Below are 20,900 nucleotides of genomic sequence, written 5' to 3' on the forward strand. Positions count from 1 at the left end.
CAGGTTGTCTGTGGGCGAGGACTGGCCTGCCTCCCAAGGTCTATGAAAGTGAGGGATCATTGTCCAGGATGGGTTGTAGATCACTGATGATGCGTTGGAGAGGTTTAAGCTGAGTACTGTAGGTGATGGCCAGTGGAGTTCTGTTGGTTTCTCTTCTGGGCCTGTCTTGTAGCAGGAGGCTTCTGGGTACACGTCTAGCTCTGTTGATTTGTTTCTTTATTTCCTTGTGTGGGTATCGTAGTTTTGAGAATGCTTGGTGAAGATCTTGTAGGTGTTGGTCTCTGTCTGAGGGGTTGGAGCAGATGCGATTGTACCTCAGTGCTTGGCTGTAGACGATGGATCGTGTGGTGTGAAGCTGGAGGCATGAAGGTAGGCGTAGCGGTCGGTGGGTTTTCGGTATAGGGTGGTGTTAATGTGGCCATCGCTTATTTGTACGGTAGTGTCTAGGAAGTGGACCTCCCGTGTAGATTAGTCCAGGCTGAGATTGATGGTGGGGTGGAAGCTGTTGAAATCATGGTGGAATTCTTCCAGGGTCTCCTTCCCATGGGTCCAGATGATGAAGATGTCATCAATATAGCGTAGGTAAAGAAGGGGCATGAGTGGACAAGAGCTGAGGAAGCGTTGTTCCAGGTCAGCCATAAAAATGTTGGCATATTGTGGGGCATGCGGGTGCCCATAGCGGTGCCACTGGTCTGGAGGTATATATTGTCACCAAATTTGAAATAATTGTGTGTGAGGATAAAGTCACAGAGCTCAGCAATAAGTTGTGCTATGTCATCATCAGGGATACTGTTCCTGACAGCTTGTATTCCATCCGTGTGTGGGATGTTTGTGTAGAGAGCCTCTACATCCATGGTGGCTAGGATGGTGTTTTCTGGGAGGTCACCAATGCATTGTAGTTTTCTCAGGAAATCTGTGGTGTCACGGAGATAGCTGGGAGTGCTGGTGGCGTAGGGTCTGAGTAGGGAGTCCACATATCCAGACAGTCCTTCAGTGAGAGTGCCAATGCCCGAGATGATGGGGCGTCCAGGATTTCCAGGTTTGTGGATCTTAGGTAGTAGATAGAATAACCCCGGTCGGGGCTCTAAGGGTATGTTGATTTGTTCCTGTCTTAGTGTAGGGAGTGTCCTGAGTAGATGGTGCAGTTTCTTAGTGTATTCCTCAGTGGGATCTGAGGAAAGTGGCCTGTAGAATTTGGTATTGGAGAGTTGTCTGGCAGCCTCCTTCTGGTAGTCAGACCTGTTCATGATGACAACAGCACCTCCTTTATCAGCCTCTTTGATGATAATGTCAGGGTGGTTTCTGAGGCTGTGGATGGCATTGCGTTCTGCACGACTTAGGTTATGAGGCAAGCAATGTTGTTTTTCCACAATTTCTGCCTGTGCACGTCGGCGGAAGCATTCTATGTATAGGTCCAGACTGTCATTTCGACCCTCAGGAGGAGTCCATGTGGAGTTCTTCTTCCTGTGTTGTTGGTGGGAGGGTATCTGTGTATCAGTGCGCTGTTCAGTGTTATCTTGAAAGTATTCTTTGAGTCGGAGGCGGCGAAAGTAGGCTTCCAGATCACCGCAGAACTGTATCATGTTCGTGGGGGTGCTGGGGCAAAAGGAGAGTCCCCGAGATAGGACAGACTCTTCTGCTGGGTTGAGTGTGTAGCTGGATAAATTGACGATATTGCTGGGTGAGTTAGGGGTACCCCTGTTGTGGCCCCATGTGGCAGGTAGGATTTTAGACAGCTTACGGTCCATTTTTCCTTTGTAGAGAGGTGAAGTGTGTAATGTAGATCTCCTGTCTTATTTTAGTAAAGTCCATTTGTGTGGAGGGTTGGTTATTTATGAAAGTCTCCAGGTTGGAGAGCTCTTTCTTGATGTTTTTCTGTTTGCTGTATAGGATGCTGATCAGGTGGTTCCTCAGTTTCTTTGTTAATGTATGGCATAATCTCTCACTGTGGTCTGTGCAGTATGTAGATAGCAATGGATTTTTCACCTTCAGTCCATTTGGTATGATGTCCATCCGTTTGCATTTCTAAACAGCTTTTCAGTGCATCTGAGTTCCCTCAACAAAGGTTCAGTTGGACCTGGGAATAAATTTTGTAACTCCCATTCTCATTGATGGATGGGAGTATGTATGCACATTAAGAGGCGAATAGCTCATGTAATATGGAACATTGTAATTTTTATCACCTAGATAGTTGTGCATTTAGTTTTCTTGCACACACACACACACACACACACACACCCCTACCTTGTGCCCATCGTTCTGGAGTTTCTGCAGCACCTGCTTGAATCCATTGAGACTGGGCTGTCCCATTCCAAACACTTCGTACCCTCCTTTGGCCTGTCGGAAATTTGGAGCTCCACAACTGCCTGTAGTGTTCAAGACATCTAATTTACTGTATACATCTCTGACCATAAAATATTTCCCCTGCAAAATAAGTGGTGGAGAAAAGACAACAATTTGAGGGTGTAACAACAAGCATTTTGTATAAAACTATGCATCTACCTAGAACTGAGCATATTCTAATTCAGCAGGAAGGGAGAGGGGCAAGAGATGACCAAGGAGTGTATTTCAACCACTTCACTCAAAAGAAACTCTTCCTAGACCTATGTTCAATATCCCCATATCCCCATCATCCCTGATCACAAGCACATAGCAGAATCGGAAAGCAGAGTTCCAGCAAGCAGAAACAGTGTCTTACCACCTCATAGGGGCTGCTCATTCTAAGAAATGCAAAACAACTTCAGAATTCCCCACTTACCAAATGTGCAATGAAGAAAAATTTCTTCAGGTCTTTCCCCTGAAGGTGATTAGTTTATACACTGAAGCAGCAGGTCTGATTCCATTTCAAAGCGGAGTGAAATACCCATATGAAGCTTAGACCGAGGGTGACCAGATGTCCCAATTTTATAGGGACAGTCCTGATTTTGGGGTCTTTTTCTTATATAGGTTTCTATTACCCCCCCCCCCCCCCACTCCCTGTCCCGATTTTTCACATTTGCTGTCTGGTCACCCTACTTAGACCCCACATGAACACAGCCTAGAAATGAAGGTTTCCACATGTTTGTAAACATCAGCCTGCCTGTTCAGAGAGACAGCAAAGCTGCCTGGGGTGAAACTGTTCACATAACACAGTACACTAACATCAGCTGCCTCTCTCTCCCTCTCTCCCCTTTCCTCCCCCATCCCCAAACAGCTACTCACCTCCATCTCCACAAGCACAGGGACCCCTTTCTGGGATCAAATTAGGTGATCCAAAGCCTCTAAGGAAACCTCACTCCCAGCCCCCGATAACAATGCTTGCAGGGTTTGTGAAATGAATCCCGTGGCATTTGCACAGCTGTGTTACCCTTCCCTTAGCTCATAAAATGCACAGTATAATTTTCACCTCGGGTAATATGACTTGCTTGCTCTAGATACACTGTGACAAAGCATGCTCATGGCAGAACAGGGTTAGCAGCCTTTACCTGTACAAGGTAGTGTTCCAACGTGGTCTCTGAAATCCGCCCCACTGTGTAGTTGGCCTTCAGCAGGTCGTCATGAATCTGAAATTCCTCTTTGCAGTTGTAGCTGTGAAAGCCACACGCAAAAACATACAGCATTTAAGACAAAGGCTTTTTCTCCAGTCAGCATGGGGATCATTGACCAAGAAGGTCAAGGGATTGAAGCTCAGGGACACATGCTATGAAAAAAGCCACCCGTCCCTCTAGTACGATATATTGTCTATAACTACAACCACTGGTTGAAATTTTATCATGTGACCAAAACTAAATTGTGTGTTATACATGGTAATCACCACCACAGATATGCTACACAGGCTGTGGGGCAGAACAGTTGCTGGCAGCACAGAGATAACTGGCAGAGGCTTCGACAAGCCAGAGCCAGGTTGCTCCTATGGGACAGGGTGGAGAAAGTGGGGTCGGGGAAAAGAATGGTTCTGAATCCTGCACCCACCAAATAGTCTGCTCATCTGGGGATGCAGGAGAAGGGGAGGAAAAAGAGAACCTGCGTCTCCTGAAGGCTGTTCCCGCAGGGGAAGCAGGAGGCAGAGGGAGGCTGTAGAACTCACTGCTTCTCCTCAGGAAATTAATTGTGGGAAGGTCTCTCAGCACAGAGAGCTGGGAAGGTTGAGGGGACGAAAGGAGGAGAATCCCCAGTCTTCAACAAAACCAGTAGGGCAATGTTCCTAGAACATTAGCAAAGGGGAAACTCCGGATGGTTACATGATTTACAGAGGCACTCCAGCCTGAAGCTACTCACGTGATGACAACAGGTGCCACCTTGTTGGTGATGATGGACTTGGCTTTGTTGTTGTGGAGGCCAACCGTCTGGCAGGAGTGGATGCTAAGCGAGTGGCGGTCCTCCATGGTCCCGTTGCCGTGAACGTTCTCAAACGTAGCTGCTGAGACTGTTTGCTGAGCTGTGCTGGCAGTTGTACCCATAATCCACAGGCAGCTTCATAAAACAGCCAGGAGAACAGGCAGTAGGAAAGGGAGGAGAAACAAGGAGACAAAACATTAGGGCTGATCTAAAGAGGACTTAACACCAACCAAACATCACTGCAGAATTACCAGATCCTACACTTAAACAGGCTCAGATCTGACACTGTACAGACCATGTCTCCCCCTTTAAAGGTTACGCATAATTGGTTCGTTTTAATGCTCATAAAAGTGTGGGTAGAGCCAGACAGAGTGTGGGCAGCTGCCTGGGCAGATTCCACCTCCGTTCACACACACACCACTCTGCCAATGCACCTCAGTTATACCCTTCAGCTCTCACAGCCAACACCCAGGTCACACAAACAAACATGGGGCTGGCCATCCCGCAATCCAACCCTGCTACTGCAGGACTACAGCCTCTCCTGAGCAGCAGGTGCATGTCAGCCTGTGGGGACTCTGACCAGGCATCAGACAGACAACCAAAACACACACATCCCCATGTTTCATTGGTGAGTGATCCACATGAAACTGAACCCAGGAGGTTTGACTCCTCTATTCCCAATTTTCAAAACATAAAATAAAATTGCAAAGAAGTAATAATGGCCTCCAAAGAATATATGGAATTAATCTGGCATTTCAGGATATGGACACATATGGTCCCCTTGGTCATAAATGCTAAGCTATCTTGCTGTTTAAAGGTAGGCTGAACTCCCCTCTCATGGTTTAAAGTGGGGTCTCTGTCCCTCCAGTTCAAGGAACACATAAGCACGTGCCACTGCAGTCTCCCATGCTGTCCCAGCAGACCTAGGCGCTACGCCTCGCTCTGCCACTGAGTTATAGAGGGTACGTCTACACAGTGAACTGCAACCTGGGGCAGTGAGTCTCAGAGCCTAGGTCAACAGGCTTGGGCAGGCAGGGCTTGTGTTACTGCACTAAAAATATCTGTGTAGTCATGACAGCTAGGGCTCTGAAACCCAGCCCCCCTTTCTGAAAGCCCGGGGCAGGGGTGGGCTTCAGAGCTCAAGCTCCAGCCCGAGTTGTGACATCTGCACAGCTGTTTGTAGCATGAGCTCTGCAAGCCCAAGTCAGCCAACCCAGGTTTGAAGATTCACTGCCCCAGGCTGTCACTCACTGTTTAGAAGTATATAGTGGCTTTGGGCAAAACACAGCTTCTGTGTGCCTCACTTTCTCCATCTGCTTTCCCTTTTGTACCAGGCTTTGAAAGCTACTGATGGAAGGTTATGTCTACACTGCAATTAGATACCTGTGGCTGGCCCAGGCCAGCTGACTCGGGCTCACGGGCCTCGGGCTAAGGGGCTGTTTCATTACAGTGTAGACATTCCAACCTGGTCTGCGGCCCAAGCTCTGGGACCTTCATGCCTTGCAGGGTCCTAGAGACCAGTCCTTTAGCTCAAGTCCCAGGAGCCCAAGTCAGTTGGTACAGGCCAGTCATGGGTGTCTAATTGCAGTGTAGACGTACTGAACGGCACTCTAAGTATTGCTGATGTTCCCACTAAAGTTCTGGAGGGGAATGAGAGATCTCCCTCACAGCAAGACCCTTTTAACTTTAGAAAAAGGGATACGACACAGAATAGGGCCTGGCCTCTTACTCAGTCCTTAGTATTCAGTTCAGTTGTCCCAGCAGTCACATTGCTCCTCTTGGTTTTCACCTCATTTTTAAAAATAGTTCAAAGGAGTTGGGGGAAGGAAGGATGGGATGAACTGAGTTCAGTCACCACCTGGGAGTAACACAGCAGACAAACACATGAGCTTCTCTCCAGTGATAACTAAATAGAGCATGAGACTGAACTAATGGTGATGGAGGCTGGAAATTAATATGCAAGAGGAAAGTGAAAACAGTTTTTCCTAGATAGAAATACTGACCTCTCAGACTAATTTCAAGGGATATGAGGAAGCTGCAGGGAGAGCTGTACAGGATCCAAGGGACATGCTACAAAGGCTCAGATTGTATTCCAGCTGAGGAACTGGGCTGGAAGAGCGGGGACAAATGCTTCAGTCGCTCCCTGCTGGCTGTCACTGGCTCTCAGACCATAAGGAAAACATTCTAGCTCTGAAGATAGTTGTGCTTTAGCAGTGGGTCTTACAGAAAGGTTGGATGCCTATACTTTTTCCTTTTATTTTCTCATGGACGGTTACTTTTCAGTACTAGGAAGCACCGATCCTACACGGCTGCCATCGGGCAATACTCCAGCAGAACTCCTGCACCCCACCTCAACCTGGTTAAGTTATGGGAACTGTGATGGGGGAAAGAGGTGCATTTCAGATCAAATCAGCCCCTTCCCGAGGTTCTCATTTGCTCCCCCTTCATATAAAACTCTTCACTCATATTGTTATGAATCCCCCTAGCTAGAAGCAGATGTAGGGAACTCCCTTAGTCTACCTGTTAACATAGGGACATCTGGTGAGGGAAAATATGCACCTTTAAACTCCATTCTACCAAGACAACCTACCAGAGGGACATTTTGCTTTAAGATTGGGGGAGGGAGGGCGAGGTGAACAGAATATGACAATAACTACCAAGGATCCACTGTCATATAGTCTTCAACATCTAAGTTTATGTCACTCATATCAGCCAGCAGGTGGCACCATTACATGATATGAGGCTTTCCCAGTAGCAAAAAGCACAAAGTACTCCCAGCGCCTTCTGCCTTGGAGAAGGAAGATTAGCATTATTGTTTATTTGTACAGTGCCAAACAGTGTGTTAATTACTCTACAGACAAGGTCCCTGCCCCAGACTGAAGATGCTTTAAAGAGTAAATATTAATAAATAATAATAATAAACCAGACTCCTTGTTGTTTTTATTAATAAATATTTATTTTGAATGTCCAAGTGACTTTTTTTCTAAGCCTCTCACCTCATTTCCAAGTTTGATTAAAGTTTCTGCCCTGGTTTCTTTATTTTATGTTAAGATGCCTAGCTAATATGGTAATTCTGCCTCCTAACATAAATGTTCAGGTTTTTTAAAAAACGTGACTGAGTTCACTGAATATTGATTGTGGCGGATATAGATTGAACCACCTTCCTCACCTGTAGTTAGGTAATGTTGCTTTTTTAGTAAAGACGTTTTAAGCCTCCATCTGACTTAGTTTCCCTGGAGCTAAGAACTCCATTCTGCCTCCCCAGCCCCAATCAAGCATTTATTTTCATGCCTAATACTTCAGCCAGCGTGACTTTCACTTCTGACAGTAAATAAAATGTCAGGGATATAGCAGTCTCTCATCCAAATTCAAGACAGCGGAAGTTAAAGGCAAGGAACACTATTTTCCCCTTGGTATAAGCATGATTAAAAAGTGGAAAGGCACCAGGTCCAGATAAGATCCCAACAGAGGTTCTTAAGGCAGACTTGAAAAGCACAATAGACATTTTGATGGGCATCTTACAAAAGATATGGGGGGGGGGGGAAGAAGAAGAAAAAATGCTAAAGGAGTTGGAAAAGGGTCATATAACGAAAAGAAAGGAGATATCAGTCAGTTCAAAAACTAAGGGATATTCAATTGCTGTGTATCCCAAGTAAGGTTTTTACATGCATCATTCTAGACAGAATAAAGAAAGCAGTAGGTTCAAGGTTATGACAAGAACAGGTAGGGTTCAGACAGGAGAAATCATGTATAGATCAAATAACTCTACGTCTCATCACAGAACTGTTGATCGAATGGCAATCACAACTTTACATGAATTTAATAGGTTTCCAAAAAGCCTTTGATACAGTGAATAAAACAGTTTAGAACAGAAATTTGTGAACATCATTCAGAGCATCTATGAAAATATAACAAGCCAAGTAATATACAACAGTGAAGTGACTAAGCCATTCCAGGTTACTAACTGGTGTCAAACAAGGATATCTTATGTCACAGATAATCATTTTACTGATAGCAGACTTGGTAATGAGAAAGATCACAAAACAACCAAGGTGCATACAATGGACTTTCACACAGAAGTTAAAAGACCTTAACTTAGCGGATGACATGAACTTGCTATCCTATACCCACAGAGACATGCAAGCCAAAATAAATATATCCAGGCCTATGCATAATTAGTAAGGTTGAAAATCAAGACTGACTGAGAAAACTAAAACCATGAGAATTAGCACACAAGAAACGCCAATAACACTTTCTAGGACTGACACGGAAGAGGTCAGATATTTCCCATCTTGGCAGCATTGTAAGTACAACAGGAGGAACAGACGAAGGCATTAAAGCTAGAATAGTGAAAGCCAGACATGCCTGCCTAACTCTAAAGCCAATCTAGAGAAACAAATGTTGTCCTCCAAACTGAACTTTGAATATTTAACACCATTGTAAACATCAGTCTTAATATATGAAACACGGAGACTTATTAAGACCTTACTACCTAGACTCCATGTTTTCATAAACAACTGCCTTAGACAAATTCTCAATATCAGATGATCAGGAAAAAAGTTCACAAAAAAAGGAACTCTGGAGGAAAACAAAACAGATAGGATTGGAAATTACAGAGTGAAAATGGAGAAGGCTAGGAGATACATGGAGGAAAAACCCAAATAACATAATTACGCAGGCATTGGACTGGAATCCCCAGGCCAAGATGTGATGAGGTAGATGGAAGCGCACAATAGAAGTGGAACTGAACGCTATCAAAATGACAACAAGAAGCTAAGAAAGCAGCAAGAAACTGTCAAAGATGGGAGGCAAAGTTGAAGGCCCTATATTCTGCATGGAATAGAGAGAGATAAGTAAACTAAGGCCTAAGCGGGTGCAGCTCCCTAGCTGTTCCAGAGAGTCTATATGGATTGCATTTCATGCAAACATTCCCCTCTCTGGGGTTTGCCTTTATTTATAAGCTTGGCTGTTCGTAAGGCTTCCCTATAGACTCCTCCGTCTCAAATCCTAGGTTCCTCTATTCTATAACCACTCCATCTTGCTTACATTCAGGATGGCAATAACAAGCCAAACCTTCCACAATAAATTAGCGGAAGTCAGTCAGCCATTCCCTGAAGGATTTCAACACCTGCTAACAGATTGGGTCAACTGCTACCCCAGCTGCCCTGATTACACCTGGCATTTGTGACTTTGTAGATGCTAGTGACTAAGTATTATGCAAATATAAATACTGTCTACTCTGGATACTGTGGTTAAGTAATCTGAAGTGGTCTTGGCTGCTGTTTACATGGATTTGGTGCTTAAATAACAGGTGGTGTTTTGATTGTTAACTACTTCAGATTAATTCTGGTCTCTTTGGGAAATCTTGATGTATATCTGAAGCAAACATTGTGCAACTGTTGTTTGACTTAGGGATTATTCCATTCTGCTCAAGGAATGCCAATTTTTCTTGCTCCAGCCTACATTTGGAATATGTGTGGAGTGGGAAGATGACATCCAGCTAGCTGACTGCTCGCATTCACGTGGCATTGCTCTCTTCAAGGAGGGTGGGGAGGAGGCAGATTTTTACTGGTTACGCTCCTCTAGGAATTGCCTAGTGGCTGCTTTGCAGACTTACTGGCAGCCTCCACGCAAGTAGTGCATATCCTCCGATTCGTCAAAGCCTGTTCAGAAGGCCTCTACTAATCCAATCCAGCCTCTCCAGCCATGCACATTCTCCTCCCCTGGACTTGCCCCACAGGCAGTCTTGACAGATGAAAGAAAATGCACAAAAGTTTAATTAGAGTTTGGTAAAATATTAGCATTTCCTTTTACCGTCCCATCATTGCTAATCACTGGAAGATTTGTGTGTACTGAAAATATAGCAGCCGTGTGCCGGCATCTCAGGCGCCTTTAAACACAGGCTCACGTGCAGCAGTTGTATCCATGGATTGTTTCCAACACTGCTGTGGAGGTGCATCCAGCCTTCCAATGTTTGTAAAATACCACTTAGGCACGCTACAAGAAATAAATAATAATAATAATCATCTAGTAATGTTTCTCCACAACGTACCAAAATAAAAAAAAAATAAAAAAAAACCACCACCAAGCAACACTGCAATTAAACACAGTCAGATCCAAGCCTTGAAACAAGAAAGAAAACAATTCCAGGGACTGATCCTACACCACTGAATCAATAGGAGTTTTGTCAAGGACTTCAGAAGGAGCAGGATCAGACCCTAAGAGGGTACAAGACAAGGAACAATCTGCAACAAGTTGGGATACACTGAAATGGGGTCTAGGCACGATGGAAAGAATTTACCATGCAACATTGCTCTGAACAGAAGAGTGAAACAATTACAGTAAGTTACTTGCTGCGGAATACAGGTCTGTCGCATCTTACGCGCATTTAACATGTGCAATTTCAGCTTTACGCGGTCGGCAAAAACAAAAAAAAGAGAAAAATAACAATTTTAATACTGTACCTGTAGTGCGGGCGATTCCGCCCGCCATTGAACTCAATGTAATTTTGACTATACGCGGTTTTTGCTTTACGCGCTAACCGCGGAACGGAACCCCCACGTAAGATGAGACTCACTTGTAAAGCTGATGTAGCTACTGAGCTGGGAGAATTATTTTGAGCAACATTGGAGGTTTAGTGGAATGGCAATGCTTCCCTTTAGTCGCCTGTAGCCCTCTCACTCGAGTCTACAGGAAAACATGCTGCTGGTGACAAGTTCCAGCTGCTCCACACAGCTGGCTTCCTTCCACGCAGCAGAACCCAGACAAGACGGATGTTTGCAGTCATGCACCCAGCAGCTGGCTACTAGACAGCCACTATCATCGGGGATTTCCCTCCTTCACTATAAAAGCATCTCTGTAATTCAACCTCTATAGAAAAAATGTGTGGCAGAACCTACCTCCTCCTCTCCCCCAAGCTCTGCTTTGGCCAAAGATTCCCCCTTGAGTTTGTGGCAAAGACTTCCCACCCACCCTCCCAATAGTACAAAGAATCAAATCCAGTTCAGAGCTCTCACACTGCATCGACTTAGTGCTCTTATGAAACTCCATTTGTCCTGCTTCACAAGACCAACACTCTAAAATCCAGACAAAAGCAAACAGTTAAGCAGGAGGATCCTCCCCTGAATTGGCACCAGCTAAGAACATCTTGCATCACTTGACCCCTTTAGAACAATAAGTCGACTGTCACTGATGGGCACTGGAGGGTGCCATGCCCAGATCTTGTCAACCGAACAAAATAAAACAAAAAAGTCTGTTGTAACTGGAGGTCTCAGCATGGAAGATAGAAGAAAAGTATGAGCCAGGTTCGGGATGGAGAGGAAGTGAGATGAATTCTAGAGAACCCATCAAAAACAATACAGAAAGAACTGAACAGAGTTACAGTTTTGACTAATAACATGGCATTGCAGAAGAGATCACATCAGGAAATCCACCCTGACAGTTTACATCTTAGACGTAAAGGGAAGCTTGTCAAGGTTTCAGACCCAGAAGTATACAGTAATACTCATTTGGTGTACATAGCATCTTTAAATCGGGGATCTACAAGCTCTTTACAAATCTCAATGAATTAACTACCTTCCAGGGTTGCAAATGGGCAAACTGAGGCAGAGAGGTGAAGTGACCTGCCTATAGTCACACAGCAATTTAGTGGCGGAGAAAGGAATAGACCCCTGGACTCCTGATGCCCAGTATCCTGCTCCAACCTCTAGTTTGAAATGTCTCTCCTTCCTGTTGTATTTAACACCTTGACTTTAAAAGAAAAAAAAAATCCTACAAGCAACTAGAAAAAAAATCCTACAAGCAGCTTTTTTTTTTTTTTTTTTTTTTTTTTACTGCAGATAAACAATTCTAAGAACAAATCTGTTTGGATGCCCTGATGCTAGTGTATAGCTTTATGTTAGAACTATACTATCGTAAGTCACAATGTTAAGATATTTTTCTAATTCCTGATCACTTAGAAGGAAGTAGTGATACATCAAGAGAACTTGCGCACTAAGTGATAAGAAATCGTTTCTTAAAGCAAGTCAACTTCCGGACCACAAAAACCTCAACTGTTTCTTCCTTCAGATGTTGAAAGAAAGAGAAGGACTGTTTGTGACTGAGGGATGAGTTCTGATGGGTCTTTTACTGCATTCTGCAATCCGCCCTTATGAATTAACACAGATGTGACAAAATTATTAACTTTTTTGTTTCAACTAAGCAAGCTCTGTTTGTTTGTTTTCTTGTTTCTGAAACAATTCACCCAGGGGTGCTCAACCCCACACTCCACCCCCATCCGACCCCTTTACCCAGAACCCCCGCCCCCACTCCACCCCTTCCCACCCAGTTCCACCCCCTCCCCCAAGCACACCCCGTCCCCGCTCCTCTCTCTCGTTCCCAGCGCCTCCTGCACGCCGTGGAACAGCTGATCACGGCGAGCAGGAGGTGCACTAGGGAGGGAGAGGAGTTGATCAGTGGGCCTGCCAGTGGGGGAAAGAGCTTGGCTGCCAGTGGATGCTAAGCTAAGTAAAGAGAGCAACAGGACAATATCTTTACGCTAGCAGACAAGAGTCAACGGTCCGAAGATGAATAACTTTCAATACAGGACGTTGGCTTGAGACTGAAGAAGTTTATTGTGGAGATTTCCTTTCTGGTGGCAGAGAATTTTCTGTATAGCTGTGAGCCCCAAAACAACTTACAAAACCTCTGGGAAAGGCAAAGGGAATGAGAGAAAAATCTTTGATTGGACCAACTTCTGTTGGTGAAAGAGACAAGCTTTTGTGCTACACAGAGCTCTTCTTCAGATCTGGGAAAGGTATTCAAGCCAGGTCTACACTATAAAGTTAGGTTCCCTGAATGACCTAGTTAAGCCGACCTAACCCCCAGGGTAGACAGCACTAGGTCGATGAAGAATTCTTCCGTCGACCTCACTACTGCCTCTCAGGGAGGTGGATTAACTGTCACTCTAGAGCAGTGGTTCCCAAACTTTAACAAGCTGTGAACCTCTTTCACGACAATGTCAAGTCTCGCGAACCCCCTCCTAAAAATGAATATTTCGAGGGATTTTCTCATTTACCTGAGTATAAATTATAAAAGCAGTGATCTTGGAAATATAAAATTTGTTTTTATGACATGCTTATTACACACTATTATTCATTATTATTTATCATTACAGTATTATTACATTATGTAAATGGCAACACTCTTCCAAAATCTCACTTTCGTAGCTTGTATCACTTTGAATAAGTCTGTTATAAGACAAGGCTCCTATATTTCATCAAGGAGTATCAGATGTGAAACAGCATGAAGGTATTTAAGAAGTCAACTCAAAGGCCAGGTCTACACTAACCCCCTAATTCGAACTAAGGTACGGAACTTCAGCTACGTGAATAACGTAGCTGAAGTTCGAAGTACCTTAGTTCGAACTTACCTTGGTCCACACTCGGCAGGCAGGCTCCCCCATCGACTCCGCGGTACTCCTCTCGCCGAGCTGGAGTACCGCAGTCGACGGCGAGCACTTCCGGGTTCGACTTATCGCGTCCAGACTAGACGCGATAAGTCGAACCCAGAAGTTCGATTGCCAGCCGCCGAACTAACAGGTAAGTGTAGCCAAGGCCAAAGACTTCCTCCTACACAAGCATTCAGGTCTTGAGCAGTCTAGGCAAACAACACACATTACAACAAAGCTTAAACTTGTTCTTCATAATTTTAAAAACAATACTAGCTGCCTATTTAATTTTAAAAACAGCAAAAAATATCCACTCCCTTTCCATTTCTTATAAGGAGTCTTGAAGTTTAATTCTTCTCAGTGTGATAGAGATGCTTGCTTTGATCTGCTTAGCTCTTGGAAGTCCAGGGGCTCCGGGCTGCTAGCCCCATGCTGCCCGGAAACCCTAGGAACAGCTCTGTCCGCCCTTAGGGAATTTTTCCCCCCCCCGAGAACCTCCTGTAACATTTTGTGAACCCCAGTTTGGGAACCACTGCTCTAGAGAGTATCTATACTGGCACACTGCTGCTGCAGCATTTCTAGTGGAGACATAAGACTAGTCTACACTGAAAACTTACGTCAACACAGTTATGTCTCTAAGGTATGTGAAAAATCCACATCCCTTACCAACGCAGTTAAGCCAACTTACCCCCCGGTATAGACAACACTAAGTCAATGGAAGAATTCTTCTATCAACCTAGCTACTGCCTCTCAGGCCATGTCTACACTACAAACTTTGGTCATCGCAAGTTTACGTCAGCATTAAGCTGCCGTAATTAGTATATCGCTTGTGCGTGTGCATACTTGTCTCCTTGTGTCGGCGCTGAGCATACTCACCAAAAGTGCTTGCATCGATGCACAATGCAGTGCACCATAGTACCAGCGTGCAACCTGCCACCGGCCAGCACCCTGTCTTTTCAAAAGTTTTGGGCATTGCTTGGTGGGTCCAAAATGAGTCATGCAGGGGAGACTGGGAGCAAAAGGTCAACTTCCCAGTGTGCAACTGTCTCCATCCCATAACGTCATCTATATCCCAATTTTTTCACGCCTTTTTTAAAAATCCCATGAACCCGTATGTCCCTCCTTGCTATTCGCCATCTCTGACAGAAGCATGCAGAGCTGCGCAGGCTCCATTATTGTCATAAGCATTGCAAGCATAGGACACATTGACCCTCCAGTATTTGCAGAGCTGCAAGAATAACCAAATCAGCAGGGAACATGATGATTTCTTGGAGGGCAGATTGCTGTGAGACATAGCGAGAACCAATTCAAGGTTGCAGCTGCAGATGGTGGAGCCTGAGAAACAAGCACTGACTGGTGGCATTGCATCATAATGCAAGCTTGGGATGACAAGCTGCAGAACTTTTGGATGCCCAAAGCCACATTCCTGGATCCATGTGCTGAGCTCACCCCTGATGTCCAGCGCAAAAAACACCAAAATGAGAGCTGCACTGTCAGTGCAGAAGTAAGTGGCAATCGCACTGTGGAAACTTGCAATGCCGGATTGCTACCAGGTAGTGGGAAATGGGGGACATGGATCAGCGTTCACGTCGCACTCCCCTTCAGTATCCAGCACGGGTCAGGGAAGCTAATGATCCAACCAGTGGACCAAATTCGGTGATGAATCCTGGTCACGTGCCACCTGAGACATGTTGCATATACACTAAGAAGTGGGAAATCAGTTTGGAGTTGGAAACTCCACTGTCAAGACTGTTGTCATGCAAGTGTTCAGGGCCATTAATTGCCTCCTGCTAGGCAGGACTGTGACTCTCAGCAATGTGCAGGACACAGGGGATGGATTTGCAGAAATGGGGTTCCCAAACTGTGAAGTAACAGATGGCACATTTATCCCCCTTTTGGCAGCAGACCCCCTTGCCACAGACAACATCAACAGAAAGGGCTACTTTTCTATGGGTGTGGATCAAGGTGGACGCTCCACTGACATCACTGTGGGCTGGTCAGGGAAGGGGCATGATGCTCGCATCTTTAAGAACACAGGACTTTTCAGAAAGCTCCAAGCAGGGACTTTTATTCCTTGACCTGCGGATCACCACTGGCAATGCTGAAATGCCAGCAGTGATCCTGGGGGACTCAGCCTACGTCTTGCTCCCCCAGCTCAGGAAGCTGAACGCTAGCCATCTGAGCAGCAGCAAGGAAAGATTCAACTACCAGCTCAGCAGGTGCAGACTGACAGTTGAATGTGCTTTTGGTAGATCAAAAGGATGCTGGCATTGTTCACTTACAAGATTGGATCTCAGTGGGGAAAAAAAAAATCCCAATGGTTATAGCTGCCTGCGGTGTCCTGCGTAATATCTGCGTAGCAAGGGGGGGAAAGTTGTTGCCGGGGTGGAGGGTGGAAATGGAGCGGATGTCTGCTGAGTTTGAAGAGCCAGACACAAGGTATATGGCTCAGGGAGGTGCTGAAGGAGCACTTTAATTGTGAGCTACAGTAACGCATTGTGGTGTAACGTGCTCTGCCTGGCCCTGCTGTTTCAGGGCCTGTTAGGAATTGTGTGGTGTTTGGTGTACATGTATTGATATAACACAGTCAATGCGCCTATTAATTTTGCAGCACTTGCTGTACATTTAGGATTACTACACTGTGTGTGTTTGTCACTGATCCTATGAGTTGTGTGACACTGTACAGTAACAAATATGTGGGTGCTTTCAGAACTGCTAGGCACCCTGCAGGATATAATGTGAACTAATGACAAATTATGTTTCAAATAATAGAATTTTATTCAGTAACAAACCAGTGAAATGAAAAATCTGTGCAATTTAAAAGCAAATCTATTAATTTTAGGTTTTTAATGTAACAGAATTTATCAAAAGGCAAGAACATTCATGTGTATTTTAGCTACACATACAGCTGCTATGGCTTTCACAGGTCAGTGTGTGTGACGCTGTAGTTGTCCTTAATGTCCCACGAGTGGAGTGGTAGGGGTAGGGGTAGGGATGTGGCCCCGATGCCACATGGAATGCTGAGGGGGGCGTAGGGAGGTGCCGCAATGAAGTTCTCCATGGACTGCAAAGGGAGGTGAGCCTGGAATTGTTAAATCTATACATTCACAAGAGTCTGCAGCATCTGTATTTGCTGCTACAGAAGCCCCATTTTGTCCTGGTGCTTTTCCTCTCCACTCCTTCCTTCTCCAGCTGTCTACAATGTTCACCCTTGAGGCCCTGTGCTCACGGTCTGATGCAGCAGTGGCTTGCAGGATCCCCTTGAACACGTCACCCCGAGTCCTCTTCTTTCTCCTTCTTATCTGGCTCAGAACCCCTCCCGGCTGCAACAGCAACAGCTGCAGATACAATACACACAGGTACTATTGTTGTCGGTACAGTCAAAATGGCAAGAGAAACTTAAGATTCTGAACTGACTTCCTTTGCCCCCTTAACATTTTAAACAAGATGCGTTTATTGACACTTCTGCTTCAGAGTCCTTGTGCACGGCACCACTCACAGCACCAGCCATGGTGAGTATGACCCATGAGGGGTGAGGGAAATGAGGAGAGAATAGTTCAGTTGCATGAAACTATGAATATAGGTCAATGGCATTGAATACTGGCGCTATTTTCCACAGGTAGTGGTGATTTTAGCCGATCTCTCACTCCTGAGGGTAACGAAGGCAGAGAGAGCACAGCTGCTGCTGGCGTCCCGAAGATACCCGTGCCCGTATACTGCCTGCCTAAGTAAAGTGTCCTACTGCTGAGGAAGAAATAAGGCTGCCATCCCTAGAAACCTTCAAGAGGACTGCAGAGTACCTCCATGAAAGTTTCATTGAGATCTCTCAGGAGGATTCAAGGGCCACCTCTGTATATGTAAACAAACTGCTCCACATGCCCTTCCCCACCTGACTCTAGGGGGAAATGAAAAGCAGATAACACTACCACCTCTCGTCCACTTCCAGTACGAGTAAATTAATGCAAAGTTGATAGCTGTGTCTTGTTAAGTTGCGATCACTGTAATGGGAAATACATTTACACTTACCTAAGGATCCTTCCCTGCATTGGGTTCATCTGTGCTCCACTGCCAGGACTGACTTGTCTGTGGTGGAGTCTCAAACAGCTCCTGGCAAGTGGCTTAACTGGACCCCTCATTCACATGTCCCCCCATCCTTCTCCTCATCCTCTCTTTTCAGGACAAGGGCCTGTGGCTTGGGCTCCTTGGAAGCTCCATGGTGATATGCAGGGTGGTTGTGGGGTCTCCGCCAAGTATGGTATGCAGCTCTTTGTAAATGCAACAGGTCTGCAGCTGAGCACCGGATCGACTGTTGGCCTCCCTGCTGCAGTTCCTTCACTTTCACCTGGCCCTGCTGCTGGTCCTTGTCCTACCTCTTCCATCCCCCATGAAATCTACTCTTGGATATCAATGTTTCTACAGCTTGTCCATAGCTGTGCTTGCCCAGCCTCTTTGCCCCACAGGCCCAGGAGATCCAATATCTCCCATCTACTCCAAGACACAGGACATCTGGAGCATGTAGCCAGCATGGTCAGCTGGGCACTTGTGCACAACAATGGAGAGCTGCTAGGTTTGCTCACCAAGCTGGGCAATCAGGAAAAGGCATTTCAAAAATCTGTCGGGCTTTAGAGAGTAGGGGAGCCTTCTGGTCTCTGTGATCCCTGAGCAATGGAGTTCACAACTGAGACCAGAGCAGTCAGTGTCTAGCATTGTGGGACAGCTGCTGGAGGACTGTTAAGGTTGACATAAGCAACGCAGTGTCTACACTCACACTGAGTCAACCTCAGTACATCAACCATGGCTCAATGCTGCTCAACTCTTGGGGAGGTTAGTATAACGGGGTGCTTACATCAATGGAAGACAAATGTACATGCAGACACAGACAACTATTGTTGACGCAAAGTGGCTTATGTCCACCTAACTTTGTAGTGTAGGCCAGGACTCAGGGAGGTGGATTACCTATGGCGAAGGGAGCATCCCTCCCACTGGCATATAGGGTCTACACTATGCCAACAGAGCATTTCAAGTGTAGACAAGCCCTTAGCCTCAGGAGCATCATAGCTAAATACAAGGTGAAACAGATTCTTTACCATAAGCAGTTAACACATATGTTAAGAGACCATTCAAGGTGAAGTGGCCTTTTAATACCTCTGCAGCCATAGACAAAAAAGGGGAGTTAGGGGATTACAGACTATCGTAATAAGACAAATCTGGTGTCTGTATTACAACCATAATTTTTAGTGTCTAGGCTTGTCTTTTGAAAGTGTTGTGCTGTGTGGACTTCTGGGCTCAGGCTGGAGTCCGAGCTCTGGGACCCTCCCACCCAGAGTCCAGAAGTCTACACAGCAATGAAACAGCCCTGCAGCCCGAGTCAGCTAACCTGGGCTATAAGACTCAATGTTGTGGGTGTTTTATCTCAGTGTAGATGTACCCTCTGAGTCAGGGGTAGGCAACCTGCGGCACACGTGTTGATTTTCAGTGGCACTCCCACTGCCTGGGTCCTGGCCACCAGTCCGGGGGGGCTCTGCATTTTAATTTAATTTTAAATGAAGCTTCTTAAACTTTTTAAAAACCTTATTTACTTTACATACAACAATAGTTTAGTTATATATTATAGACTTATAGAAAGAGACCTTCTAAAAATGTTAAAATGTATTACTGGCATGCGAAACCTTAAATTAGAGTGAATAAATGAAGACTCGGCACACCACTTCTGAAAGGTTGCCGACCTCTGCTCTGGGTACTTCCCCCAGACCTGAAGAAGAGCTGTGCGTAGCTTGAAAGCTTGTCTCTCTCACCATCAGAAGTTGATCCAATAAAAGATATTACCTCACCCACCTTTCCTCTCCAATATCCAGGGACCAACATGGCAAAACGTCTGGAAGGCAGCTGAAAGCAGCAAGCCCTCTCTACATATCAACCAAACTGGAAGAAACCAAACCACTTAAATCTATGCACATGGACACTAGAAGCATTTACAGAAAAGGTCCCCCTGGGGAAACATGATGCCCTTAAACAGCTGCTGACACTTCACAGAAGACTTTGGGAAATGTCCTATTTAGAGACTATTCTACTTTCTGTAGCAGTTTTTTCCCCCCTATTCTTCTCTCTTGCTCCTTATTACTAAAGGTAGTTGTACAAAAATAAATTATTTCTGAGAAACCTTGGCCCCTGGTGATTATTCTTTGATTGAAATAATCTTCTGGAATTTCATCATCTCAACAGCAACAACTAGTGATCTCACCCCAGGCCTAGCAGTGCAGTCAACTATGCACATGTGCCCTCAATGTTCTAAGCCATAAGAAACTGAATATCCTATCGCATCTACATGGAAACAAACTAACTTGAAAAAACTGATTAAGAAATTGAGATACACACAATTTTAGGTGTGTGCGCGCGTATATATGTGCGCACGCACACACTCACTTTATGAATATCTTGATTTTGTTGACACTTTCTGAACAAATCAATCCTGGGAAGAGTCCAAGGATACTAAACTCCATGCCCAAGTTTGTTTGAGAAAGTATTGGGCAACTGAAAAAATAAAAATGGGGACTATAATAAGTAGAATTTGCGCCTTCACTGTCTTGGCCTCTACCTCTCCCACATTAACATAATGAGAAAAAATTTACATCAAAAGGATTTCAAAATTTGTAGCAGCCCTCAGCTGGTTTTAAAAGTTCAAGGACTTCAGCAGGAGAAAAGCATTTAGCCAGAATTGTTTTCTGCAAAATTTTGTTTCATTCAGATTCAGCGGAGCTTTTCAAACAGCAAACACAACTCAATGGACTACAATTATCCAGCATGCCCAGACAACTTTGCCATCTTCACTGCAAATATGCATGTTCTGCGTGCAGGGTCCCCTGACCCCAAGGAATACTGAATGCACTATACTTGCATGCGTACAGGGAGAGTGCTACTGTTTTAAATCAAGATTGAAATAAAGCAGATCTTTGATGTTTTTCCAAAACAGGAATTAATTCAGGGAAGTCCTATGGCCTGCGTTATGCAGGAGATCAAAATAGATTATCACAATGGTCCCTTCCAGCCTTATAAGTACCTCCCCATTCCTGCCCTAGAAATCTTGGTATTTCACTGCAAACCTCCAAAGGAGGTTTTTTTTAAAGCAACCACAGCAGCGAACAACAATGAATTGCAT

At 45.1% G+C, this 20,900-nt stretch overlaps 1 protein-coding gene across 4 annotated transcripts in view; it reads right to left on the bottom strand.

Moving 5' to 3' along the window:
• PALD1 (phosphatase domain containing paladin 1) overlaps positions 1–20,900 on the bottom strand; it is a 194,170-nt gene that overhangs the window by 112,940 nt on the left and 60,330 nt on the right. For 2 of the 4 annotated variants that reach the window (XM_005281860.5, XM_005281862.4), the window contains exons 2-4: positions 4,258–4,452; positions 3,465–3,567; positions 2,245–2,424 (exon numbers count right to left, since the gene is read on the bottom strand). In XM_005281860.5, the coding sequence (XP_005281917.2) occupies positions 2,245–2,424; positions 3,465–3,567; positions 4,258–4,452 (478 nt within the window). Of the gene's footprint in view, positions 1–2,244; positions 2,425–3,464; positions 3,568–4,257; positions 4,453–9,934; positions 10,060–10,131; positions 10,315–20,900 lie in introns of those variants that run through there. The other 2 variants (XM_065551963.1, XM_065551962.1) reach the window with 2 other exon arrangements.

This window comes from Chrysemys picta, chromosome 7 (assembly GCF_011386835.1).
Source record: "Chrysemys picta bellii isolate R12L10 chromosome 7, ASM1138683v2, whole genome shotgun sequence".
NCBI classification, from domain to species: domain Eukaryota; kingdom Metazoa; phylum Chordata; order Testudines; family Emydidae; genus Chrysemys; species Chrysemys picta.